This window comes from Meriones unguiculatus, chromosome 10, assembly GCF_030254825.1.
Source record: "Meriones unguiculatus strain TT.TT164.6M chromosome 10, Bangor_MerUng_6.1, whole genome shotgun sequence".
Taxonomy (NCBI): Eukaryota; Metazoa; Chordata; class Mammalia; order Rodentia; family Muridae; genus Meriones; species Meriones unguiculatus.
Genome location: NC_083358.1, coordinates 10718938 through 10746310, shown reverse-complemented (window position 1 = coordinate 10746310; position 27373 = coordinate 10718938). Strand labels below are relative to the sequence as shown.

Genomic DNA, 27373 nt, shown 5'->3' with positions numbered 1-27373 from the left:
AGAGGGGAAACAGCAAGCAAGCAGGCTTGGAGTAGTTCCCAGCAGGTGTTGAAAGGGAGAGCCAGGAGCTCAGACCGACATGGTATTGCTGTAACTGGCACAGAACCCCAGATGGCCTCAGTGAACTTGAGTGTGATGGCTCAGTAGTGGGAAGAAGGGGGGAAGGGATGCAGCCATGGCTTCGGTAAAGTGCCCAGCTTGCCTGCCACCTGGCTCTCACTGACAAAGATAATGTCCCATTTCCCTGTCTCAACCCCAACAGCTGCCATTCTACGTGCTGTAGGGAGCTCACTACACTTGGTACCTTAACATGGGTGGCATCCCGGGAGACTTGGCCACATGTCTCTCAGCGGAAGGTCTAGCAGGTCATGTGTGCTGTAGCACATGTCAGCATTTCTTTCCTTTTGAAGGCTGCGTATTATTCCAACGTATGTATGTTCTATAGTTGGTCCTTGAGCTTGTACACTTGGATGGCTTCTGCCTCTTGGCTGCTCCGACTGTTCTAAACACTGCTACTGTGAACAGGAAGAGTACAGACACACTCATTCGATATACTGGTACCCGCAAAAGCACCAGTGTCTACAACTGTACCAATGTCTAAAATGATACTACCAATCTTCAATGTACCAGGCTGGAGGGGTCCCCCTCTTAAGCCTTGGATTGCTTCTGGTGTGTAGCCAGGACTAGCATCTTAGCAGGGTTGTCAGGTGGGCGTTAGTACTGGAGACTATTGTGGGGAGACAACTTGATTTGTGGGTTGTTGACAGTGTCTGCTGCTGTGAAAGGAAGATGCTGGTTAGGATCCTCCCCCGCGGCTTCTCTTTGCCAAGGACTGTACGTCAGCTGAGGCTGACGTCCCTGTCTGAATTCTCCTGGAACTTCTTTCTGCAGCCTGCCTGGTCCCCAGGTAGCTCCCTCTGACATCATGGATGATGCAGGTGTGCAGCATTTCGGATGGCTGGGCCCAGCCTGCTTGAGGCCACAAAGGGCGATGGCTTGTGCATTGCGGCAAGGGCCAGGGCAGGTTTGGGGAGTGCTAATGCGGGTCTCAGGGCCCACTGAGGAGTCAGTGAACTTAGGTCAACTAAGGAAAAGAAAAACCAGCATATTCTAAATGGATAATGAGCTTAAAGTCATTAAGTGGCCCCTTGGTGAAGTGATAAAGCTAACAGATCAGCCTGGCTTGGGACAGCCAGCTGTGAGGGGCCAGGCCTTGCCTGCTGCTCCTGTGGCATGTCGCTTTCCCACGTCTGCCAGGTCCAACTGTCTTCAAACAACCAGAATTCTCTGTCTTATAGCTCTGGGGCCAGAAGTTCAAAGTCAACGTATGAGCAGGACCTTGCTCCCATGGAGGCTTCTGGGGAAGTCGTTACCTGACTTTCTCCAGCTTCTGGGACTGCAGGCAACCCTTGGCCCTACTTACTTCTGGCTATGCAACTTTGTCCTTTGCTTGTGTCTGCACATAGTGTATGGCGTGTGTGTGTGTGTGTGTGTGTGTGTGTGTGTGTGTGTGTGTGTCTATGAGTATCAGCTTCCATGTTGCATTTTTGCATGCACATCAGTTCAGGAACAAGCCTAATCCAGCATGACCTCATCTTACTTAACTTGATTCCATCTGCAAAGACCCTGTTTCCTAATAAGGGCTCAGTCAGATGCCCAGAGTTACAACTGGGTTATGACTTCTGGGGAGACACAGTTCAGTCCACACTGGCAGCTGGCTGTCCTTGGATAAGGGAGTGGTCCTTTCTGTCACAGAAACTCTGGATTGGGGTCTATGTACACCACAGTCAGCCAATAGTCATGGCAGTTGAATCTTGCTGCTTACAGGGCTCTGAAGTCTCCAGGGTTTCCCAAAAGCCCCTCATCCCCAGCTCTGCAAGGCCAAGTCTTCATTTGGCCCAGCCCCCCAGAGTACCCTGCCCATGACAGTGGTTTGAAGCATGTGTCTCTGATATTGGGGTTGAGGTTCATAATTCTCCTCCTTGCCAGCAGTGATCTCCTTACTCCGAGCAGCTCAGGCACCTTGTACAGCATTACGGAGAAAGTAGAAGCCTCTCTGTTTCTTTCCCTCAGGGAGCGTGAACTCAGTGGGAAGCACAGGGTACATCCGGGTACCTGGGATGCAGTGCTAGTGGGATGTGGAGCCAGCTGGGAGCCTGCCATCTAGGTGGGTCATCCACTCACCAGCCAGACTCATGGTTACCAAGACAACCAGCTGATGCCCAGAGCCAGGAGAGCAGGACACCCACCTCTGTCCTGCCGTTTCCTTGGCAGCAGTAATTGCTACAGGGAAGCTGCCTATGGTGGTCACTTAGGAGGCTGAGTGCCTGAGCTCTTGTCTTTTTTTCAGGCAAAGTACCTTCTTCCCAGGAGCTGGCTTCTCAGGCACACATCAGCTGTGCTCTCCAGGAAGGGACAGCAGACACTGAGGAAAAGAAGGGACAGGTTTCAGCAGTTATTATCATATTTACCTTCATGTGTATAGGTGACTGCATGTATGTCTATGCCTGGTGTCCACATAGGCTGATAGAAGATGTCAGTGAATCCCCTGGGATTGCAGGACAGATGGTTGTGAGCTGCCATGTGAGTGCTGGGACCCAGGTCCTCTAGAAGAACAGCCAGTGCTGTTAACTGCTGAGCCATCTCTTCACCCTCTCTGGTGGCATGAGGTCAGACACTCAGGTGACAAACATGGCTACCCTAGTTCTCTCTGTCTGTCACTAGCTGTTTGTATGGATTAAACCCTTCAGCCTCAGTTTTGTGTAGGCCTGGAGGATGCAGCTTAGTCATTAAAGCTTGCCTTGAAAGCTTGGAGGCGTGAGTTCAGTCCCCAGAACCCAGGTGTAAAGAGCCAGGCATGGTGGTGCACTCTTGAAATCCCATTGCTCAGCGGCGGAGACAGGTGGATTCCTACTTGCTTACATGGCACCTTCCAGGCCAGTGAGAGACCCTGCCCCCAAAATAACAAAATGGGCAACTTCTGAAGAATGACACCCAAGGCTGACCTCTGGCTGCCATGTGTGCTCTCACATATATGTGTGTGTACCCGCATGAACACACATACAAGAAGATATCATGTTAGGTGTTTGGCACAGTAGAGAGCCCTCCAAAAGGAAGAGTGAAGGAAAGCATTCTAGTGACATTCGTCGTAACCCATCATGCACTGCAGCTGCTTCATTCTAGGGGGTAGCCATTGCTCTCTAATTCAAGCATTGCTGGAATGCTTCGTGTCCCCTCCCTGTCCCCCAAACCTGAAGAGGAAAAAAAAAAGGCCATGAATGAATTCCTCTACTGGTGAGCAGGGCCAGCGGGTGACTACGCAGTGATTAGCCAAGTCTAGGTCCCCTGAAAGACCCATATGGTTCACCAGTGTGAACCACACCTTGGAGGAAAAGCCCATGGTGGTTTGTCCAACCTGCACCCCGTAGCAACTATGCGGGAGGATTGCTTTGAATGTGACCGACCCATTGCAAAGGTGTTAACTTACTCAACTAGCATGCATGCTAGTTGTGTGTGTGCGTGCACGCTCATGTGATCTTTATAGGTGACAGGGCCACGAGGTTGGACACACCTACTAGCTGGGAACTTGGTGAACTCCTTGTCCTCTGTGTGGGGTGTGGGGACCAGGTAGAGGCTGTCTGCTTGTGCTGAGCACATTGCCGTCTGCTCTGCAGAGAGGCAGATGAGCTGGACCTTAGGCCTGGTGACAGGGGCACAGCACTGCCCCGTAGCGCTTTCTGTGGTGACAACAGTGTTTTTCATCTAGCAGCCAGTAGCGGCTGCAGAGCTAGACTTCCACTTACATTTTCTTCTAATTAAGCTGACTGTCAGAAGACCCCCTGGGGCCAGTAGCTTTCAGACAGGCCAAGCAACTCCATGCAGGGCCTAGAAATAGAGTGTCAAAGCCAGTCCACACCCTTCTCCCTAGCTTGCTCAGTTCCATCTCCGTGGGGATGTTCTCCCCTCCGCAGCTCCGCAGAGTGCCCGTGACAAGTGACAAGGAGCATGCGTACTTGTATGCACGAGAGCCTCTGAGGCTTCAGCAGGCAGCAGAGCTGTGGCCCCCCCGTCCTTGGGAAGAGCGTTTCCAGTACATTCTGAGCCACACCTCCTGGGGAGGGACACCCACCTGATGACAGTCTGTCTCCTGTGGAAGAGCTAAGAGGCTCCGCTCTCTCAGGCGTGAGAACCCCGGTGTCTTGTGCCTGCTTCTACCACAGAAGCAGTTTCCAGAGAGATGGCTGGTGTTGCCCAGGTAACGTCCCTTCCCTGACAAGCGGAGAGGGTGAGGACAGCCATGGAGTGACTGGCTCTGCCAGAAGGGAAGCAGGAGGCTGTGCCTGCTGCTTGTTTATTGTTGGCTGGTGCAGCTTTGCCACAGATGCTGAGAGCCTCTCTCTTAGTCTTGCCCGCTCTGGACCACTCCCTCCTAGGACTTGGTAGGTGATGTTATCTATAGTTATCTACAGAGTAGCCAGGAAGTAGATTAAGTGCTTCGTGTGTGTTGTTTCTTGGGCACAACAGACCTTTGGAAGTAGTTACTCTTTTATTGCTTTGCAGATGAGGGACTGCAGTCAAACAATAGACTGTAAATCCCAGGGGCTGTCTGCTCTTCCTACTACGGTTTCCTTAGGACTTGGCACATTACAGTAGAAGGCTTCACAGGCTTTGTTGGATGGGTAGTGAGTAGGTGGATGGTGGGTGAGTGGGCAGATGGGCGAGTGAATAGATGGGTGAAGGATGGAGAAACCAGTAAGAGGGTGGGTGAGGATGGGTGGATGAGCGGATAAACTTTTGGTGAAAGATGGGTAGATAAGCAGGTGGTAGGTGGATAGGCGAATGAGTAGGTAAATAGGTAGATGGACATGGGTGGTAATTGGATGACTGGGTAGATGAACGAAGGCTGAATGGGTAAGTGGATGGTAGATAGAAAGGTGAATGGGGTGATGGATGAATGTGAGACTGGATGGATAGGTGGATGGGTGGGTGGATGGGTGAAGAATAGGTGGATAAATAGCTGGTGGATGGACAAATGGGTAGAAGGTAAAAATAGAGCTGAGATTTGAGCTGAAGTCTGCTTATTGTAAAATCTATTCTTAACAGTCCCTGTTGCCTTTGGCTTTGCCTGCTCACCTCTGTCTTCCTAGGTTGGCACAACATATATGTGTGTATATATACATACATAGCTCTGTGTGTGTGTGTGTGTGTGTGTGTGTGTGTGTATTTGAGGTATAAATTACATGTCATTAAGTTTGGCCATCATAAGTACACAACTTGATGATTTTAGTGAACTTACGGGCTTGACCAACTGAACATTGCCACCACTCCCTAGATGGCCCGTGTGGATCCCCAGTGCCCCTCCACAGGTCCCAGCACCGGCCAGTACACTTTCTGTAAACTGACCTTTTCTTTTAGGAAGTTCATGTAAAAGGAATCATACAGTTTATGTCTTATGTCTGGCTTTCTTCACTATGGCCATTCTTTTTTTTTTTTTTTTTTTCTGTTACATGGCTCTACCACGTCTTGTTCAGCCATGAGTTCTTTCGCTGAAGGACAGACATTGACCATGTCTTGTGGACACTCATGTGCTTGCCTCTGTGGGACTTTTCTTTTTTGGAGGGGACAGAGCCTTCAGAACAACTGCTGAGCTATGTGGTGAGTGCATGCTTAGCATCTTTAAACTGTCAAGCAGGCAGGGGCATAGCTCAGGGCTAAGAATACATGCAAGGTCCCAGGTTTGATCCCTAGCACAGGAGGATGGGAGGCAGGGATTTGAATGGTTTTGCTCGTGGCTGTACATCTTTACTTCCCAGTGGCAGTACACTAGGATTGCTTTGCCCGCATCCTTGCCAACACTTGTTATTGTCTGTCTTCGTCACAGCCATCCCAGTGGGCATCAAGTGATACCTCTGTACCATTGTAATGTGTATTTCCCTGGGAGCTTGTAATGGCAAGCATCTTTTCTCCCCACCGCTTTTTGTTTGTTTGCTTTGTGATGTTTGTTCTGTTTGGAAACAGTCTCAAGTAGTCCAGGCTGGATTTGAACTCTCACATAGCCAAGGACGACCTTGAGTTCTTGCTGCCACTCACGCCCCCTCCCCTCGTTCTGGCATGGTAGGTGTGTGCTACCGTGGCTAGGTGTGAGCAACTTTTCACATGTCTACTCCAAAACTGGGATCTGACTCATGAGCCAGAGCTTGGCAGAGCACTGCTGATGAAGGGCCAGATGGCAGCTCCTTGGGGCTCTGAGGGCCACACTCAATTTCTGTCGCATATTCTGTTTGCTTTGAATTTTACAACTCTTGGAAAACCTATAGGGCCATTTGTGTGTGTGTATGCCATTGTACACTAACAGCCAGGGCTGGGTTTGAACATGGGCTTGCATGTTGTCAGCCCCACACTAGGTCAGTATCAAGCCTTATCACTTTAGTCATGTGTCCAACCACAAGATAGTTTCAGGACCCTTGTCCTCTCCTCTTCCACTCAGGTCAAGGATTCTAGTGGCCTGTAAGGTACATAAAGCACTCCTGGCTCCTGGCAGGGCAGGCTCAGTGGGAAGACCGTTGGCCTCCAGAGAGCTAGGATTCCAGAAGTGGCCTTCTCTGAGCCCCACCATGACTCATCGCCCGCTGAGCTCATCAGAGTCCCTGGGATGATGCTAACGTGTCACCTGGGGTGTGGCTAAGGACCTGGAACCCGGCGTTTTCTGCCCCACCCACCCCCTGCTTTAGTAGCATGACCCACCTACCTGCTGTTCCTGCCAGCCCCTCTCATGCTTCTCACCTACTGGTCACCTAATATTCAGCCCATGGGTTCATTCCTGCTCTCACCTTGCCACTAAGCATCCTTGACACCTTGCCTCTCTCATTGACACCACTGGTCCTTAGGGGCAGGATGGAAAGATCGCAAGATCTTTAGAGGCTCTTCAGCCAGTTTTGACTCCTGTGCCAGTTTGACTCATGTGCCAATTCGGGTGCTATGGCTTTAGGCTGGTTACCCTCCCCCCACAGCCGGGACCGTCTTGTTAATCAGATGCTATGGTCACTCTGTTCCACTTCCAGCATCATCTGCTTTTGCAGGCTGCTCACCATGGACACCAGGAAGTAGTGTCCTGAATGTTGGTAGCCTTGAAAATGTCTTGGCTTGGGCTCCAGGTAGATAGAAGTGTTGGAATAAAGGGAATCTGTGGAACTATGGCCATGTATTCCGGGTGAGTCTGCTGTGTCTGAGAGCCCCTAGTGGGATTGAATTTCTGCTGCCCACATACATGACATCGCCAGGTGTCCATATCATCGGGGTAGAAGGTGTCCCCCTTATTGACTGTTTTGGAGTTTTATTTATTTTTTTAGTGTACAGAAATAAGCATGATCTGTTTCATTGGGTTGATGGTCTGGAGTAATCCATTCAAGGTGACTTAGTCCAGGGATGCAAAAACACTGACGGCCTCCGTTTAGCCCACATTCTCGATCAGACTGTGGCGGTTAGAGCAGGTGCAGCAAGAGTGAGAACCCTAACTGAACTTCCCTGGGTGACTCCAGTAGAGCCGCTGGTGACCCATCTTGCCTTCAGGTTACCAACGAGGAGAAAGGCCTCCCCATCTCCTTCTCACTCTCCACACCGACCGTTTCCTTTCATCGCTTCGTCAGTCAGTCATAAGTTATTTGAACGCAGTCCCTTGACTGAGAATCTGTTTCCAGGATGGTCTAACCTTGGACCAAGACTCCAGGCGCTAGGGTCTTCCAGCTGAACCAGACAGTGCTCATCAGAATCTACGTAGCAGTGTGCCCACTCGTATCACATGTTAAGTGAATGTTAACCCTTGCCACAGCCTTGGTGCCTTGTCTGAACACTGTCTTCTGAAGCAGGTGTCCTGATCACACAACAAATGATCATCCATCAGCTCTAAGGAAGGCCTGTCAGTACCAAGGCTGGGTCACTAAAGGCAAGGGTTGGTCTCTGAAGCTAGTTTACTCAGGCACTGAAGATAGGTCCTGTTTGCCTCTGATCCCCTTCTTCTGTGTCTCAGTGGCAGTGGTTCCCAACCTTCCTCATGCTGCAGTCCTTTAATATAGGTCCTCATGTTGTGGTGAGCCCTGGTCATAGAATTACTTTGTTGTTACTTCATAACTATAATTTTGCTGCTGTTATGAACTGTAATGTAAATATCTGGTGTGAAGAGTATCTGATAAGCAACCCCTGTGAAAGAGTTTTTCAAGCCCTCAAAGGGTCACAGGTTGAGAACCACTGCTCTGTGGCGTCTGTTCTGAGAACTGTTCATGGCTGCCCACCTCATAGGCTGGTGAGATTCTGCAGCGTTCTTGTTTGAAATAGAGCCTCTGCGCATAGCCCTTGATGGCTTTGAACTTGTGTGTGTGCATGCGTGTGTGTCAGAGAGGGAGTCGGAGTCTGGTATCGTTGTCCCTCAGTCACTTTCCGCATGTTTGAGGCTGGAGATCACTGGCCCAGCTAGCACTGGCTGGTCAGCAAGCCCCAAGGATCCTCCTGTCTCTGCCTCCTCAGCGCTGGGATTATAGGCACATACCACCATGCTTAGCTTTTTACATGGGTGTTGGGGATCTGAACTCAGGTCTTCATGCTTGCCCAGCAAATGTTTTACTGTCTGAGCTGTGTCACAGCAGACCCATGGTCTCTGGCTCCCAGATGAAGGCTTGGATTGCAGGCATGTGGCACCACAGCCAGCCATGTTTTGCAGAGTTTCTGTGAGGGGTGGCCAGGATCATGCTTGCCAGCATATATTAATGACGGCTATTTCTGGATTGTACAATTTTTGAGGTTTCCCCCCCCCCACTCCCTTCTCTTTGTGCTTTTCAGTATGGTTTCAATTTTCTTTAAATGAGTACACATCATCTTTATAGAAATAATTAATTCTACTTTCAAACATAATAGCTCACAGCTGGCCAACAGAATGGTTTCAGGGGCTTCCATTGGGCACAGATTGAGTCCACTGTGGGATGGACTGTCCTGGTGATCCTCATTGTGTGGTGAAATTAATAATAATAATAATAATAATTTTAATGGTCTTTTGATGAGGACATGGTCCTTTAATATATATTGAAATCCCAGAGTCCAGAGCTCAGGGGAGAATCAGTCACGAGCAGTCAGGAAAGCACTAGTGACAGGTCCAGAGAAGCCTGTTTAGTCCTGGAGTTAGGGATGCTCTCGTGGCCACCCTCTTCATCAGCACAGCCAATTTACTGCTCAGTAGGATGCTCAGCTCCTGCAGAACTTGCCATGGCTTCTCCATCCTCAGAATGTGGACATCTGTACTTGGTTCTGGTTCTCTTCCACTCCCTGTGTTGTAGCCAGTGTCAGCCTCTGAGAGGTGCTGTGTAGGCCCAAGGGTTCCAACACAAAACCATGAGGCAAGGAGGTGGGAGAAGAGAGAGGTGGGGCAGGTAGGCAGATGAAAGAACTAGAAAGAAGAATTTTCAAACACCACGGGGCGCTGGGTATGGTGACACACACCTGTAATTCCAGCCCTTGGGAGGTGGAGGCAATAGGAAAACCTAGACTGCAGAAATGGGTTGCTTGACACCCTACCTCAGCAGAACAAACAAACAAACAACCACCTTATAGATACAAGTTTACGAGTATGATGCCTTTGGGCAGGAGGGAATCGTCAGGAAGGAAGAGAGTGTATTTGTTTCCCTGTGGGTTATGTGGGAGGAGACAAATTAAGTATCAGAGCTTCATGTTGGTGGTTCTCTATCATTTTGGGGGTAACTTCATAGAAGAAATGAACTATGTGGACCCAAGATTGGTAAGAATCCCACTGCGGCTGGCATGAATTTCCAGGCCTTATGTGTGACCTAAGACGCTCAGGATGAAATAATGTCCGAAGGGAATCCTTCTCACCCTGGTTCCATCCCTATCGGTTTGGGTTTGGGAATGTGACCTCCAAATACCTTCTTTTCAGCCCAGGTCCTAAGATGTTTTATAATTCTTAATTCAGAAATGGCACAGGAAGAACCCCAGTGGCCTCCAGTACGAGCCCAGCGAGGGCCTGCCCCCTTTCTTAATACAGTTTCTGGCTCAGAGTTCGTGGCTTGTCACCCCAGCTGGTTGCTGGCACAGTGTGTGGTGACTCTAAGATTAGGCTTTCCCTGAGGATCGGGGAGTTTAGCACCAAGCGATGAAACTCATTCTGTTGAGAATCCAGCGAGCCGGGGCGGTGCAGGACCAGGCAGGCAGCCACAGAGGCAGAGCCGGGAGGGGAGCACTTGGCTTGGACCTCCGCCCTCCACGGCCTCTGTTTCCATGATGTCAGAGAGGCGGAACTAACGGGTGCCTCAAATGCAGGAGGCCGCAGCCTTGCGCTCCATTTGGGTTTGGAGGCTGCGCTGCGCGAGGTGAGCGTGAGTCCATCTTCCTTGCCTGGCTTCCTTGGGCTATCCTGGGGTCAGCCCCTGCCTGGCTGCAGCAGGGATCAGGCCTTCATCCTGACCATTTTATTCTTTGTCTGAATGACACTTGCTGAAAGACCTCATAGGATCTTCTCAGGCAGGAATTTAGCTCATAGAAAGCCTTCTGTGGGCCGGGAACATTTCCACTCTTACTGTGCTTGGCGGCTTGGGGACGGAGCTTGGCAAAAGACTCTGTCGAAAGAGCAATCTCCTAATTCCTTTTTATGTGTCATCGGGAACAGGGTGGGAAATTGCTGTTCCGGCGTTCGGAGCCTGCCTGTCTGCAGACGCACCCTTGACCTTGGATGGAGCCTGTTTCTTTCTTTATGCGTCCATTTCCTTTTGGGGAGAGCTCTGTCCAGGTTGACAAACTTCCCAGGGCCTTTTCACCCCAGCCAAGGGAGGTTCTTTGATCATCTTGAATTGTTGGCTAAATCAGTGATATATTGCCATCTCTCTTCTCTCCCCCCTCCCCCCCAGAAAAAGATTTACAAATACAAGAAAGTCCTGAGTAACCCGAGCCGCTGGGAGGTTGTCTTGAAGGAGATACGGACACTGGTGGACATGGCCCTCACGTCCCCATTGCAGGATGATTCCATCAACCAGGCCCCACTGGAAATCGTCTCAAAGCTGCTCTCAGAGGTAAGCCGAGACCCCAGCTTCGTGTGGCCCCCTCTGCTCTTTAAGTTGTCTGTTTTCACCTGCATCGTGTTCTCAGCCCCATCTGCGTGAGCAGGAGTGAGCAGGAGTGATCTACCCATGGTGTGCCATTTCTCTGTGGTCACTAAGAAAGCTAGTGTTTCCCACCAAGCCATTGGGGGCATTGAGAGTGGGGCTTGTTGGTGCCAGTTGCCTCCCATTCATCTAGAGGTATAGGGGACCATCACCTCTGCTAAGGCCTAGCTCAGCCCCATGACTTGGAGAGCAGCTCTGATGGCAGCTGCTGCCCCTCCCAGTCAAGTGGCCGACTCTGTAGTTCTCCAAAGCCCGAGAACAGTGGTTTTCACCCTTCCTAATGCTGCAACCCTTTAGTACAGTTCCTCATGTTGTGGTGACCCCCAGCCATAAGATGACTTTGATGCTACTTCATAACTCTAATGTTGCTACTGTTCTGAATTGTAGTGTAAATGTGTATTTTCAGATGGTCTTAGGTGACCCCTGTGAAAGGGTCGTTTGATAACCCCCTCTCAGGGGTTAAGAACCACTGTCCTAGATGAAACCTTCCATCCTCCTCTGTCCATCTGGGGCCGAATCTCAGTTTGGTTTTATCCAGCCCTTGTCAGCTTTCTGTCCCATGCACCTCCAGCTGTCAACAAATAGGCGTTGTTTTTCTCTCTCAAGGTTTAAAAACCAGACTTGGTATGTTGGTATGCATGATGCAGGTGGCGGTAGGGAATTGTCATGTGTATATATGATACTGTCAAACAATAAACCAAGGCAAAAAAAGTATTAAAAAAAAAACAAAGTAATCGGACTTCAGCACAATGGCCATTTCCAGCTTCTCTTTAAAGACGGAAAAGTCTGGCTACGTTGGGCAGCTCCTGTTACTTAGCATCCTGTCCTGGGCAGGCCAGCACCATCCGCCTTGCCAGGCAGCCCTGCCTGAGCGTGTGCCAACCTCCAAAAATGATTGTGGGCAGTGACACTGATCCCCGGCCCTCCCGTAGCTCATGTTCCATCAGGGGCTGTGGCAGTCATGGAGAGGCATTGTCAGTCAGCCCCAAGTGAATTGGGAGATGGGTTGATTGAGTCCCCCAAACCTCACTGCACCTACTGGGATCTGTGTACTGCTCTCAGCACTGTTTCTCACATCCTGCAAATAGCCACACTGCTCTCATTTATGTGCCTGCTTGGCCACTGGGGATGCTGGGGTTGCTGGCTCCCTATTTAAAATAGTCACAGTCACCACACAAGTGATGGCTCCATCCTTCCCTCTGGAGAGTCTCATCTCCTGCATTCCACTTCACTCCTGTGCGTGCTCCCTTTCAGCTTTTGCACACTCCACCATTCTTCCTCTGTAGTCCTGGGCTGGCCTGTACCCCACAGCCCAGGAACCCAGGTCTCCTTTGATGCAGAATATTGGGGTTCCCTCTCCTAGAAGAGCTGGGTGAGGTAGAAAGTGGTAGCAGTGGCAGACAGACAAGTGGGGTGGACACACAGGTTGGGATAGAGCTTCATTCTGTAGAGGGCCGTGTGCCAGTGTGAATCACGCAAGGCTCCAGAGCTTGGGTCCGCTTGCCCAGTTCCCAGCCCTGAGTTCAAGCTTCTTACCCAGAGGGAGGGAGAAGAGGCTGGCCTTTCAGGAGCCAGGCAGATAGATTTCCAGTCTCCTGTTAGTGGTTTGGCAGTTGGTTGGACAAAAAAAACGACACAAGGAAGCATTTATTTTGATTCTCAGTTAGAAGGTGTAGTTATGAGTGGGAAGTCAGAGCAGCACGGATCCGAGGCAGCCAGTCACACACACAGCATTTCCTCTTGTACACATTCTGTTTAATAAGACCTTGCTGCCTTCACTCATAAAGGAGGAACAGCCCAGGGACACCAAAGACAAGTCCACACCGGCCTAGAGCCTTTACTCCAGGGCCACCTGCCTCTTGCATCTAGAGGTGACACTGTCCAGCCCTTCAGGTCCAGCACACTGGGCTGTCCCTAGGACAGGAGCAAATCTCCAGCCTTTGGTACCAGCCTTTGGTCAGCTCTCTTTCCCATCTCAGTTCTGTCCACAGGACCTTGCCCCTGGTCTTCTCACTAAATCTGGAGTTTTAAATAAAGGCCCTCAGAGTCAGCTTGGATAGAAGATAGTTAAAGAAAGAAAATAAAAGATGCTTCCACTTGTGGGCTCCCCTCATGTGTCGGCCATTCAGGTCAGTGTGTCCACCGAGAGCTGGTCTCAGTGAGGGACAAAGCTAACACTGTCAGCCAGTGCCTCAGTGCCCATTGCTATAAATCTTAGCACACCTCTGAACAACAGCTCACCACTGACGATTATGTAGTGTGGGGCAGTTGCTGTATCACATTCTCCTAAGGACCCTTGCAAGGCAAGGTAAAACCAGAGGCATCACCAGGCGTGATGGCGTGTGCCTTTAAGCCCAGCACTCAGGAAGAAGGGGCAGGTGGACCGCTGAGTTTGAGGCCAGCCTGGTCTACAGAAAGAGTTCCAGGACAGCCAGGGCTACACAGAGAAACCCTGTCTCGAAAAACAAAACAAAACCAAAAACAACTAACCAACCAAAAAACCCAGAGGAATGAACGGCACGCCCAGTCCCATATTAGTGATTTTATAGTCGGTTCAACAAAAGCAGCTTAAGGAAGGGTTTTTTTGGCTCACAGTTTGAAGGTGCAGTTTGTCAGGTTGGGGACATTGTGGCAGCAGGAGCCTGAGGCAGCTGGCCACATTGTGTCCACTGTCAGGAAGCAGAGAAAGAGAGATGCTGATGCTTAGCTCACTTCTTTTTATACAGTCCAGGATCCCAGCCCAGAGATGGCGCTGCCCATTTGGGGTGGGTCTTCACCCCAGTTAACCCAAATCTAGAAACTCTCTCACAGACGTGTCCAGATTTTTATTCCCATGGTGACTTTAAATCCTGTCAAGTTGCTAGTCAAGCTCAGCCATCATAAGCAGTCAGTAGCTTGCTTACAACGCTGAGCCACACAGTTGGCTAGGGACCACCCTGGGTCCACCTGGTGGCCAGGCTCACATTCCAATACACAGATGCTGCATAGGCCCGTGGAGGAGCTGGGTGAGGTGGGGCACACCTGTAATCCCAGCGCTTGAGAGATGAGTGCCAGAGAGGAAGAATTCAGTATCATCCTTGGTGACGTAGGGAGTTCCAGGCCAGCCCTGTCTACATGAGGCCCTACCTCAAAAAGATCAAAGAAATGACAGCCTGGGGAGATGGCTCAGGCAGGATGCCTCAGTGGTTAAGAACACTTGCTGCTCTTGCGAGGACCCAGGTTCGAGTCCTAGCCCCTACACGGCAGCTTACAACTGTGTGGGTACAGAGCATACGTGGTGTGCCCAGACCCACACATGCAGGCAAAACACTGATACACGTAAAATAAATACATCTTTCAGAAACCCCAAGCCAACAAAAACCCATGTAGGGGACTAATCGCCCTGCCCAGCAAACAGGGTGTCCACAACTGGGGCGTCTCAGAGAGGCATGTGGGTACCCACACAGCCTGGCATGGGCAACTACCCCAGGGTTGTGTATGACACGCTATGGCTCTGTGCAGAAAATAAAAGCTTTGGACCCAGGCCAGAGGTTTGGGGTCTGCGCTTCACTGCCGGTCCCTGTGTATCGGGTCAGTGGCTGCTCCAAGTAACTCATCAGTCAGCAGGTAGTTAGGAAAACCCTGTCATCATAAAACAGGGGCTGGTGACATAGCGCAGAGGCACAAAGGCTTTTGTTACCAAGCCTGATGATCCAAGTAAATCCCCAGTCTGCAGGACGGAAAGACAACGGAAAGACAACACACACACACACACACACACACACACACACACACAATGTAGATGAGAAAGTTTTCAAAGCAAAAATGAAACAGACCCCGTGGACCAGGCTCATTGTTTTGAGGCCCTAAAAGCTCGTTGCTACTGCAAGGGAAGGACAGAGCTGGCTCTCATCTGCCATAACTCAAAGTAACTAGAGTCACTTTTTTAATAGTCCACTAGACAGAGTCTTCACAGAAGGAAAAAGGTATTACACCCTCGGCTTGTAGTGAACCCTCAAGATGGTGGGTGGCCCCTGCTGGGTGCTTAGACAGTGGCCTTGGTCTCAGCCTCCTGGACTACCCCAGATTGCCGGGGCAAAGGCAGATGTCCACCACAGTACCCTTTTCTGTGGCCTCAGCTGGTGCAGGCCTGCTAGGTGCCCCTACTCCCCATCAGTCTATTGTGATGGCCAGGACAAAGGCCCTGCATCATGCCAACTCTGATCAAACCAGGAGTCGCTCTAAGCTCCGAATGTGGCTGTTACAAAATGCAGGTCAACACCAGCGACAGCCTGTGTCCAGCAGAAGAGACAGCAGACCGGCGTAAAAGAGAACAGCAAGTGCTTTGAATTTTTCCCGTGATTCCTGCCATTTCTTTACACTCACAGGAAGGCAGTAATACAGTCAGTTTAACAAATTCCAGATCAGGAGGAGACGAAAGAAAACAAGTTTATTAACCCAGTTTTGTTTTAGACGCCCGTTGCCCAAATGGGTATGTAGCTGCAACATCTTGGGGGCACTCGTGGTGTACCAATGTTCCTCGGGAGCCTACTTAGAGAACCACTGAAGTAACAATCGTTCTGAAATAGAAGGTTTACCCAGTGCCGAGTGGAGACTCTCAAAGGGTCTGCTTTCTTCTGTGTTAGGAGCCAGCCCTCGGGTTCTAAGGAGTGTTGTTGTAACCAAGTCTGAATACCCAGAGCGCAGCCCCACGAGACGCCGGTATCAGAACGCCCATTTGCCAAAGTAGTAACTGAGTCTCGGCAAGGCGTGAGTCACACCGAGCCTCAGAGCTGTGAGGCGTGGGTGGGGAGCTCAGCCATCCCTTTACTCTCTGTTCTGGTTTCCTTTCTGTTGCTGTGCGAAAACACCCTGATCAGAAGGAACTCAGTTAAACAGCTCGGGACCACCTGCGTAGGGCATGGTGCTGCTCACAGTGGGCTGTGCCCTCCTTACATTGATCAACAGTCAAATGGAGGCATGCCCACAGGGCAGTCTGGGCTGTGTTGGCAGTTAAAGATAACCAGGACATACCCGCTTTCCTGCCCCATCGAAGAGTTGGCCTGATATGTCGAGTGGAGAAATGATAAGTGTGTGTGGTTTGGGTAAGGGTTAGGGGCACTGAAGACATTCTGCAGTACTGTGGATCCTTGTGATCGATGCTCGTTTTTGTTGACTGTGTTTTCCTTCTTTCTCCACCTCGTCCTTTAGAACACAAACCTGACCACTCAGGAGCACGAGAACATAATCGTGGTAAGTAGCCTGCCACCCCTCCCTCCCATCCGACTCCCACAGTCTTAGCTACTTTCCAAAGCACATGGCATGCAGAGCCCAGCTGACTGGAAATGGCCTTGGTGGCCAGTCTTTGAGTGGCGTGACAGAATCCTGGGAAAGAGTGTCAGAGAGTTTTCCAGGGCAATGACATCTGAGCTGGGCTTTGAAGCATCAGTAGGAGTTTATCAGAAGAGTAAAGGCATCCTGGGAAGCGCAAACAATTTATTCAAAGGCACAGAGGTTAAAGCAGCGTGGCGCACTGCGGAAGCCTCAGCAAGGCTAGAGCATAAAGCGTACAGGATTGGAATGCTAGGCAACGGGACTAGATAGGGAAGCGAAGCAGGACTCTGTTCCGGAGGGAACAGGGAGAGCCTGTGAGGCGGAGCTGTAGCCGCCCTTAGCCACTTCGTGGTTCTTCTTCCTCCCGCCCTTCCCCACGCTTTTCCTCTTCCCATTTCTACCAGCTAACACTAGATATGAGAGAAAAAAAAGGATAGAGAGGAAAAGAAAGAGACCCCCGAATAAAGTCAGGGGCCGGAGACAGGGGAGCACTGTCCTTAGACCACTCCCTGCTGACTAGGGCTGTCAGGCTCAGAGAATCTAGACCTGGCTGTGACAATTTACTTTAACCTAAAAATTTTTCTTTTAATTACTTTATGTGTGTGGTGTTTTGCTTGCATGTACGTCTGTGTACCATATGTCGAAAGTGTCCATTGGAAGTCGGAAGAGCCCCTGGGGTCCTCTAGAACTGGAGATACAGATGGTTGTGAGCTGCCGCGTTGTTGCTGGGAATCACACCCAGTCCTCTGCAAAAGCGGCCAGTGCGCTTACTGGCTGAGGCATCTCTTCAGCCCACATGAAGAAATTTTAGTGTTATTGAGAACAGTTGTCCTCGGGCTGGAGAGATGATTCAGCAGCTAAGAGTACTTGTTACTCTTGCAGAGGGCCCATGACGATTACCAACAGTCCCTAACTCCAGGCACTCATGTGGTGCACATTCCTACACTGTACAGGACAGTGTCTGGTATCTGGAACACCTAGCTGGCAAGTGCAAGGTCCTGGGTTCAATTCCCAGCACTACCAAAAACAATGTTCAAGATGGTTTAAAAAAAATAGCCCCCCCTTAGCACATGTGAGTGACTTGTCCACCCCCCACCCCCAAGGATGATGGGATGCATTGACACATGGCCTCTGTACATCCTCCGGGGTGTGTTACCTCACCTGTAGATTGTAGACCATCTGGTACACAGTGAGCAGGTGCCCACTGTCACGTGGTAGTGCCTCAGGAACAGTGGCAGGAGAGGTCTCTACTGTCTGTCTAGACACCTTTTTTTTTTTCCCTCCAAATAATTTTGAGCCATGGTTGTTACACAGATGAGCTTGTGAACAGAGGTCTGACCTAGCTTGGATATTCCTGGTATTTCACCGTGCTTGTTGCTGTTGTTCAGTAGGCTTTGAGCCAAGCCTCCTGGCGCAGCTGTATTTTCCTAGGTGTTTAAGAGATGGAGGCAGAAAGATCACAACTTCAGAGCTTGCCTGGGCTACAGAATGAGTTTAAGCCCTGGCCCACTTAATGAGACCTTTTCTGGAAATAAAAAGTAAAAGGGTGCTTCAAGGTTGGCTGAGTGGGAGAGCCTTTGCCTAGAATGCCCCAGTGAGGGGCTGGGGATGCGACTTGCTAATGTGGGTAAAACCTGTGCTTTCTGTCCCTAGAACTGAAAAAAGGAGGGGAAGACGGCCTTGCTTTTCCCCGTGACCGTCTTCAGAGACTGTCGACTTGCAGTAGCCACTGGCATGGCTCTTGTTCCTTGTGAGAGCAGTGTGACAAAGGGCGGTTCCACATCTGTCACCCCACCTGTCAGTGTAGCCTGGGATCCTTCCAGGTCTCTCTGTGAATTTCTTGCCCAAGTGCCTCCCCCTCTGCATAGTGTCATCGGCAGAGGGCGATTCCCTGAGCATTGTCAGTGTGACATCCTTCCTCTCTAGCCTTTATTCCCGGGAGGCCTTTGGGACAGAAATAACTTGATGTGTGTGTACCAGGTACGCCTTAGGGCCAATTCACCCTCATGAGATCTACTTTATAAAGATGCCTTTTGACATCATGGCACAACATTGTCACCTGCAAACTTCATGCTCGGGAGCCATGAAGTTTATTTGGATGAGTTATCCAAATAAATTACCAAGAAAACCCCTCAGTGTTTTAAATTTTACTTACTGTGTATGTGTGCATAGGGTGGGGGTGGGGGAACGAGTGTGCCATGGTGGAGATCAGCAGATAACCCCGTGGAAGCCAGTTCAGTCGTCCCTTCTGTGTGGGTTCCTGGGACCAAGCTCAGGTCACCAAGCTTGTACAGCAGTCCCTTACCCTCCAAGCGTCACGATTTTTGTGTGAACTGCATTCATGGCGATGCAAGGGCTGCAGGCTGGACATGCTTGTTATTTTTGTTTAACTGCTGCCCTTTCCAGTCCAGTGGCTTCAGTGCTCCAGACTGTAAAATGCCAGTTTGGTGCCTTTCCCGGGCTGCTGAGGATTCTCTGAGCCATCATCCCTAGCGTACTAAGCGAAGGGTCAGGCTTCTAGGAAGATTCCCCTAAAACGGGAGCTTGCTTATTGATGGCTATCAATATATTTGAATACAGTTGTCACTTTATGAACAGCAAAGACCTGGCAAACTCCCTGACCCACTGTCTCTCTGTACCAGTGGGCCTCAGGATCAGATGAATGAATAGCTCGGGTGTGGCACTTGACAGCTGCTGCTCCCCTGTCCCACACTGCAATTCACATCCATTAGGAGGGGGGCCTGGTCAGAAGGGACTGTCAGTACCAGACGCAAAGGGACCACACCCTGCCCTGCCCTGGTACCCGAGGAGAACATGGGAAGTGCCTCATGAGGGGAGAAAGGGGCCTCCCATCCTGTTGCTGCCACTGTGGCCTGAAGCCTTCCTTTGTTTAACGAGCAAGGCCATGATGGGGCGCCTGGCCCTGGAGTGGAGAGTTGGGCCTGGTCTGCTTCCGGGAGATATAGAAAAGAGCAAGCAGATAACTGAGGCGGTGGCGGGGCTGATCAGGTCACAGGGAGGCCCTACCTCTGTCTTCCATATCATACTATCCCTCATTTGCTCAGTTCCTCCTTCAGTGTGCCATTGTCCTCTGGCTCTGTTTTGTTCTTTGGTAATGTGGAAGAGTGGAGCTGTCTGTGACTAGAATGAACAATAACCCCAACATGAGGTCACCAAAGTGGCTCCGTGTCCTCGTTCTGCAGCTGGCTAGCTGTGCACCCCGGGCCAGCGCCTTCACCCCCTCTCCGAACTCAATCTCCCATTCTCAGTGGGTCAGTACAAACTCCCCAAATGTGGACAAGTCACACAGTCCTAGTCACACAGGCTGTCATTTTGTCGTCTGCATGCCAGTTGCTCCATGTCAGGGTGGGATGGTGAGGGGTGGGGGTTTGCCCTCTGCTGGGCTGGGAACCCCCGACCTGAGTTGCTTGGACTGCTCCCGTGACAAATGGAACCAGAACGACAAGGTGATCTCTTGTTTTTCTTCCCCCCCAAAATCACTAGTTTTGTGTCAGTTGAACTTGAAGGTGTCACCTGTGGCTGGTGGCCACCATGCTGGACAGTCTAGGACTAGCCAGAGGAGAAGAGGCCTGAGTAGCGGCAACTGCCACTCTGCTGAGATGACTTCCTCTCAGAGGACTGCCCGCCTGAGTACCTGGTCACCAGCACTCTCCATCTTTTTAGTCCTTTCCCCGACCTCCTCTCTGGTACTTGGTATTGAACCCAGGGCATCACACGGCCTGTGTCAGCACCCGTGCTGCCTCTCAGCACTTCTCTGTTGTTTCTTGTTATTTGGAAATAAGGTCTCAGTATGCTGCCCAGGCTGCCCTCGAACTCACTCTGTAACCCAGGCTGAGCCTCCAGTTCCAGTAGCCCTGCCTCCACCTCCCAAGGCTTACTGCCCTTATATGGTCTTTTCCGCAGCACCCCTAGAACCAGAAAGGCCCCTGTGGAGACTTGCTAATCAGTGACTCAAGAAATAGGGAGCACCCCCACCCTTCCTTAACGTGAACTGAAGCGTCGTGCTTAGAGACAGTTGGGCTGTGGAGTGAAAGGGGGCTGCTGCTGACATTTATCAAGGTGGGGATACAGGAGTGCACAGGACTGGCACCCCACCGAGCACAATCAACCTGACGGTCAAGGAACCCCGCTGCACATCAGACCCTTGCAGAGCCTTTTTGGACCCCATTCTTCAAGGATCATTTGAGACAAAGCCGCTCCCTCCAGTGGTTGTGTTTCTAGGAAGGGGCAAGACCAGGGGCTCAGCCAGGACTCTGCCCAGCGCGTACGCTCATCCCTCAGGTCGCCACCAGGAGCCCAGCTCCTCACAGAGCTGGGAACTTAGTAGGTGCTCGGGGTATGTTCACCCCGTAAGATGCCAGCTGCTTAGGCAGAAGTTGTGGTCTTGAAGGTGACATGAAGGCCTTAATGTTAGCTATGTCACTGTGGGTCTAGCCTGGAGCCTTCCTGCACTCTGGAGCCCTGGTCTGTACATTAGAAAAGGGGTTCTACCCAGCGGAGGGTAGAAGGATGTTTTCATTTCATTGCAAGCAGATCTCCTCTTCGGACTGCACCCCTCACGCGCCCCCACCCCCTCCACCAGGTCCCCCTGACTGATGGCTGTTCATTTTCTCGTAGGCAATTGCGCCTCTGCTGGAAAACAACCACCCACCACCAGATCTCTGCGAATTCTTCTGCAAGGTATGGTATCACTGCAGCGGCCTACCAGAGGCCACTGCCACCATGGTGTGGCAGCTGGGGTGGCTCTGAATGCCCTGGCTGAATGCCATCCTACCTGCCAGCCTGGTCAGGGTCACAGATGCAGGCGAAAGGCATGCAGGTTCCCGTTCTTGGGGCTGCTATCCTCTGCCAGACCGGCTAAGGAAGAAGCAGGCGTCTGGCTTTTCTGTGGACTATTCCTGGCTGTCTTGGGAGGCAGCTTGCAGCCAGTCTTCTGGATTCCTGACGTCAGAGCTGGGTTATTCTTAGCTGAGGCTCTTCTGAGCATTGGCTGGCCCAGGGTAGGGGCCTGGCTGCAGGGCTTTCCCTGGACAAGGGAAACTGGCAGCATGTGCCAGGTCAGCTTGGAGGAGCCACAGAGCAGGGCAACATGCCCAGGGACCTGATGCCAACCTTACAGCAGAGTTTGTATGCAACATACCCAGCTACACCAGGGAACGGGGCCTTCCCAGTGCACACAGCTCGGCGCTTGGGGGCTGGGCTGGCACACTAATCTGCCTGTCCTTTGCACACACACACACTGTCTCTGTCTCTGTGTGTGCGTGTGTGTGTCTTTACTGTAATAACTTGATATCTTTAGAAAGAGTCATGCTTGCATCTTTCACCTCTGCAGTGCTACCATACCGTAGCCCTGCAGACTAACTCTCCTTGTCCTCACTTTTTCCTTGGTTCCCCTGAGCACTATGTGGGGGTCCCTGCTCCTCTCCGCAGCCCCATGCTGTTGGTTGGAGACTCGTAGGCTATGCTTATTATGAAACAGATGTGTGAAGCAAGAACAGGGTCCTGGGGGGAACCCTAGGGGAATGAGGTTGGGCCTTGGAAAATGGGACAAGACTGTGTTGTCTTCTGTGTCTCCTGTAAGGAGACTTTTTTCTCAGTGACCCACACCTTGGCCAGCCCATGGCATGAGGGGGAGGGGGATGGGAGGTCTCAGGACACAGCACAGAAGCCCCTTTCTTCATGTGGTATAGGCGAGAGGACCTGTGTTCCAACTGTCAGCATAGCAGGCCAAACAGGAAAGGTGTCTCTGACCCAGCACTCAGTGTCAGCTCCTAGGAAGATAGAGTAAGAGATCCCGGCCTTCTACTCCTGTGGGATGGATTAGCCAGTGGCTTATCCACAGCCTACCCAGTTTACATCTGCACAAGCCCCATTAGGGCCTCTTGAGCTTATGGTTTCTCCCCGATTCATAGCTTAAATGTTTAATCCAGGAAACTGATCTTTGTTAAAGTCCTTTAAGAGATCTATCTACTTATTCTGTGTTGTGTGCACACATGTGCCATGCTGAGTGTGTGGTAGTCACAGGATAGCTTCTTGTTGGAGTCACTGTGTTCCTTCCACCTTGTGGGTTTTGGGGATCCAACTCAGGTTGTCAGGCTTGGTGGCAAACACCCTTTCCTGCTAAAGCAACCTCACCAGCCCTCCAAAGCAACTCTTTCCCTGGGGTTCCTGCTAGCATAAAGGAAAGTAGGAGAAAATGGATCTCGAGCAGTCCCTGCTAGAATCTAAGTAGGAGAGGTAAGAACCAGGCCAGGGCCATGAGACCTTGAAGCTGTCTTCCTTCTGGAGGCCGAGCCCAGGGAGAGGAGGTTTATTGCTACAGAGCTCTCCCCACCGGCCCCCAGGGCCTCTCTAAACCTGTCTGAGGAGTCTCTACACAGTCCTTCCTGCTGGACTTCCAGACCTCAAACACAAAGGTTTCAGGAAATTTTGCTGCCCGCACCGCTTTCTCCCAGGAAAGCCCTGGGCTCTTTCTCCCAGGTCCATTGACCTCACTAAGTTACAGATGGAACTCCTCTGGGGGCAAGAAAGTCTGCTCAGCAGAAGGCCTTCTCCTTCAAAAGCAAGGCATGACTGTAGAATGCTTACCTAGCACAGACCCACTGGGCCTTGCACTGGATCCCCATCACTGCTTGAAATTAGGTATGATGCCTCACACCTGCAATTCCTAGCACTCAAGAGATGAAGACAGGGAAATCAGGATATAAAGGTCACCCTTGGCTACATAGTAAATTCCAGGCCAGCCTGAGCTACATGTGAGGGACTCCATGATGATGAGGAAGGAAGAGCCAAGTTTGGCCCGTGGACTCCTGCTCACTGGAAAGTCAGAGGGTCTTCCACATCTGGAATGTTCCTCAGCTTATCAAATGGGCCTGCTGGATAAGGGATGAGAATCAAGGCAGAACATACCTTTCTGAAATGGTCCCAAACATTCAAGGACAAACATAAAGCAACAAAGGATTTTATCCCGTCTGCTGTTTTTACCATACTCTAATTAAAAACAAACAAACAGAAAACGTGATGCTCTGTGGTTTTCACAGAGTTAGAAACCTAAGTGTCCCTCCTCCACCCCCTGCCAGATGTTTATATCAGATTTAGTTGTCAGGACTTAGAAGGTGAATGGGTAAATTAACTGTGGTCCGCCCATGCGGTAGAATCTATGCATGCATGTGTGTGTGTGAGCTTACATGCACACATGTGCACATGTATGCAGAAGTCAGAGGATAACAGCCTCGGGTGCCTTTCCTCGGGCAGAGTTTGTATTTTGACACGTGGTTTCCTCACTAGCCAGAGGCTTGCCAATTGGCTAGGCCAGCCGGTCAACAAGCCCACTCCTGTCTCTGCCTCCCCAGTATTGGGATGACAAGCATGTTGATTTTAATTTTTATTTCTGTGCAAGTGTGTGTCAGGTGTTACATTTACATCAGTTCCCATGGAGGCTGGAGTTATAGGTGGTTGTGAACTGCTCAGTGTAGGTGCTAAGAACCAAACTCCCATTCTTTGGGTCTCCTTAACCATGGAGCCATCCCTCCCGCCTTGTGCCTGGCTTTTTCACACGGGTCCCAGGATGAAGCCCAGCAAGCACTTTACTGAGCCGTCTCCCCAGGTCCCGTCAGAAAACTTTTGTTCAGCATTACAAAGAAAGGAGTAGCCAGATGTGGTGATTCATGCCTTTAATCCCAGCGGCGGGGAGACTGAGGCAGGAGGACCCCAAGTTCCAGGACAGCCTGAGCTTGGCTTAATGAGACCCTGTCTCTAAAAAAGGAAGAGGGGAAAGAGCTGTGAAGCCGTGAGAAGCCTGCCGAGGGCACTCCCCTCACACCTCATGAGTGTTAGCATGTGAGGACACCATACCGCACGGGCGCGTGCCTTTGTGATTTCAGCTGTGGGTGGAGCATCTGTAGTCCCCCAGATCTGAAATCCAAAATGCCCCAAAACCCAACACTTGGAGCTCTGGCTTAGCACCATAAATAGGAAACTGTCAAAATAGGTACACTAAAAACATTGCATGAAATTACCTTCAGGCTCTACATAAAAAAAGAAGCTGTTACACTTCGGGTCTTTGCATTTCAGACGGGGCCTGTTAGCCTGGTGTCCACAGCTCTAGGAGGGGCGGGCTGCTGGGAAGGTCACAGCTCTGTGGTTACAAAGGCTGGGGGAAGGGCCGGGAGCTCACCAGACGTAGAACTCAAGGCAATGCTGCTGTATATTACTGTCAGTGGTGACCCGAACCCTTGACCTTGGGTCCAGACCTCAAGAAGGTATACCCAGAGACCACCCTTGTGCAGACCATGGACTAGAGTACTGCAGACAAGGGTAGCGTGATACTGTGAGCGGTTGACAGCTGGGGAGTCTGTGACATATCTCCGCCCGGCAGTTTTGCCCTGAGCCTAAGCCTGCTCCAGAGCGTGAGGGCTTCCTAAATAAGCTGCACTCTTCAACAGAGGAAACCGTATCCTTGTTGGGCTTGCTATCCTCCCGTGGTCCCTGCAAGCAGCGGGCTGTGGTGGGCTCCCTGGCCCGCACTGACCGCGCTCCTCTCTCTCCCCAGCACTGCAGAGAGAGGCCCCGGTCCATGGTGGTCATTGAGGTGTTCACCCCGGTGGTTCAGAGGATCCTTAAGCATAACATGGTGAGTGCCTGACGGCCGGGGGGAGGGGAGGAGTGGGTGTGGCCGGTGGCTGACTCGGAAACTGAAGCTCTGTGCAGCCTCAGAACAGATGTTGTTGCTGGGGACGTGGCTTCCATAGAGAGTGGTCCCCACTAGAGGGCACAGACAGCACTCTGCCCTCCGGGTGTGGCAGGGACTCTGGGCACAGTGACTTCCTTCTCAAGGGTATGGCGTCGAGGGGTGAGAGCAGCTTATGTGAAATGCCTAGGAACTGTGGCCTCTACTGGGCATAAATGTCAGCGTCACAACAGTAAAAGGACCCTGACTGGCCTGACAGACGCCCCCACCCACCCCCACCCCCCGCACAGGTTTTCTATTACCTTTTGAAAAAGAATTGGGAACTGTGGCGTCTCCCTGGCTAGGAAGGCAAGGTGAAGGACTTCAAAGTCTCCCTTCCCACAGGACTCCATTCCTAGCTGAGTGGTGTGTGTGTGTGTGTGTGTGTGTGTGTGTGTGTGTGTACGCACGTGCAATTTTAAACTCTTCCCTGAGTTGTGTTCCTCTCCTGTGTGAACAAATGACCTTAAAAAGCACCCACACTTCCATGATGGGGAATGAATCCAGGCTCTGCCACTGGGCCTGCACATTGGTTTTTCAGTAGGTCCCATTGAGCAGGCAGGAGTGTCACCCATGAGACATCTTGCTGGCCAAACACGTCAGTTTTCCAGAGCGGGAGCGAGAACGTGCGTTCCTCTCCCTGACCAGGCTCTACACCTGTGGCAGACCAGTGGGGGTTGGGGGTTGACAGCCTGCAATATGTCATGCCCATCTGAGCGTGGGAGTGAGCACAGACGGACCGCACTTTTAGGAAAGGCCTTTCCTCTAGACGGGGCCAGGAGTTTCCAAGACGCAGGGCCACTCTGGGTACTTGGCTCATACCTCCTCGTCAGGGTTTCTTCTTTACCCCTGCTGATGTAAGTCTCAGGTTAGGCCGCTCAGCTGGAGCAGGAAGAGTCCCTTTGTCCTTGGTCAGGGCTTGGAATTAAGCCTCAGGTGCAGGCGCAGATGGCTACTTTTGGGCTGTAGGTAGGTACAGCTCTCCCCCAGGCTCGGAGCACTGCCTTTTTTTTTTAAGTGTCCATGTTCCTCCTCATTGCTGCGGCCTCCTCTTTTTCCCACCTTCAATGACGCAACCACACGGCCCTTCCCTGGCTGTGTTCTTACACCCTGGCTGCCTCCTGCGCACCCACACATAACACCCACATCATCTTTCAGTTGCCAGTTCCCACTTTGGTGTGCAGCTCTCACTATGTAGCCTAGGGTGGCCACAGACTCAGGAACATCCTGCCTCGGCCTCCTAAGGGCTAGAGTCATCGGTGTGTGCCATCATTCCCTGCTTCCTTTCCTGCCGTGCCTCTGAGGGTGCCTTGTGGTGTACTGACACTCTGTCAAATTTGCTCTGGAGACAAGGGGGTATCTGGGGTCTGCCAAACCAGAGGAAGCCCCTGAGGGAACTGTGTCTGGACTCATCCTCACTCTGAAGCCAGCTTACCCTGTCACACCTTCTTCACTCAGGAGGTAGGTAGCTGGTGTCTCCTCAATGCCTGTGGCAGGGTATGCAGAGCTACGCTTGTCCAGAGCCACCTACCTATTCCTAACCCCAGGAGAGGAGTGTCCCTTTCCACTATAAGTCTACACTGGAGTCTCTCTGTCTGTTGAGCACCTCAGACATCAGCTTAGAGATTCAGTTGGCTACCTCCAAAGAGCTTCTAGTTTCCCAGGATGGCCGGAGAACAGGCAGGACATCTGCCACTCAAGGCCCTGCAGAGGACGGACCTGAGCTTGATGGCCTCTGCCTGCCCAGCAGAGCCCTGGGGTGGGAACGTGCAGCCTGCACCAGGACCCTCCCCAACCGTGGGAGTCATTCGGGGTGTGAGTGCAGATGCGATGTCTCCCTTCCCCAGCTCCTGCTGGCATTGCCTCGCCAACTCTGCCTTTGCTCTCCCTGCAGGACTTCGGGAAGTGCCCAAGGCTGAGGCTCTTCACCCAGGAGTACATTCTCGCCCTGAATGAGCTCAATGCAGGCATGGAGGTGGTAAAGAAGTTCATTCAGAGGTGTGTCTCACCTCCCATACCCCGAACCCCGCATTCTCTCCTCTCCCAGCCCCAGACTGCCTGGTTTATGATATGATACTCAGGGAAGAGCTGTGTTTCCCCTCGTAGGAGGCATGCCACTGGACTCTGCCAGCCCTACATGGTCCCAGCTACT

General features: G+C 51.4%; 1 protein-coding gene across 2 annotated transcripts in view; it reads left to right on the top strand.

Annotated features, from left to right (window-relative positions):
* The window catches only part of Cmip (c-Maf inducing protein), a 192050-nt gene that overhangs the window by 135522 nt on the left and 29155 nt on the right, over nucleotides 1-27373 (top strand). Inside the window, exons 1-6 of one of the 2 annotated variants that reach the window (XM_060391903.1) lie at nucleotides 4138-4255; nucleotides 10905-11066; nucleotides 16350-16391; nucleotides 21111-21173; nucleotides 25045-25125; nucleotides 27116-27219. In XM_060391903.1, coding sequence (XP_060247886.1) covers nucleotides 4238-4255; nucleotides 10905-11066; nucleotides 16350-16391; nucleotides 21111-21173; nucleotides 25045-25125; nucleotides 27116-27219 — 470 coding nt within the window. In that variant the 5' untranslated portion in view covers nucleotides 4138-4237. Of the gene's footprint in view, nucleotides 1-4137; nucleotides 4256-10904; nucleotides 11067-16349; nucleotides 16392-21110; nucleotides 21174-25044; nucleotides 25126-27115; nucleotides 27220-27373 lie in introns of those variants that run through there. The other variant, XM_021640039.2, reaches the window with a different exon arrangement.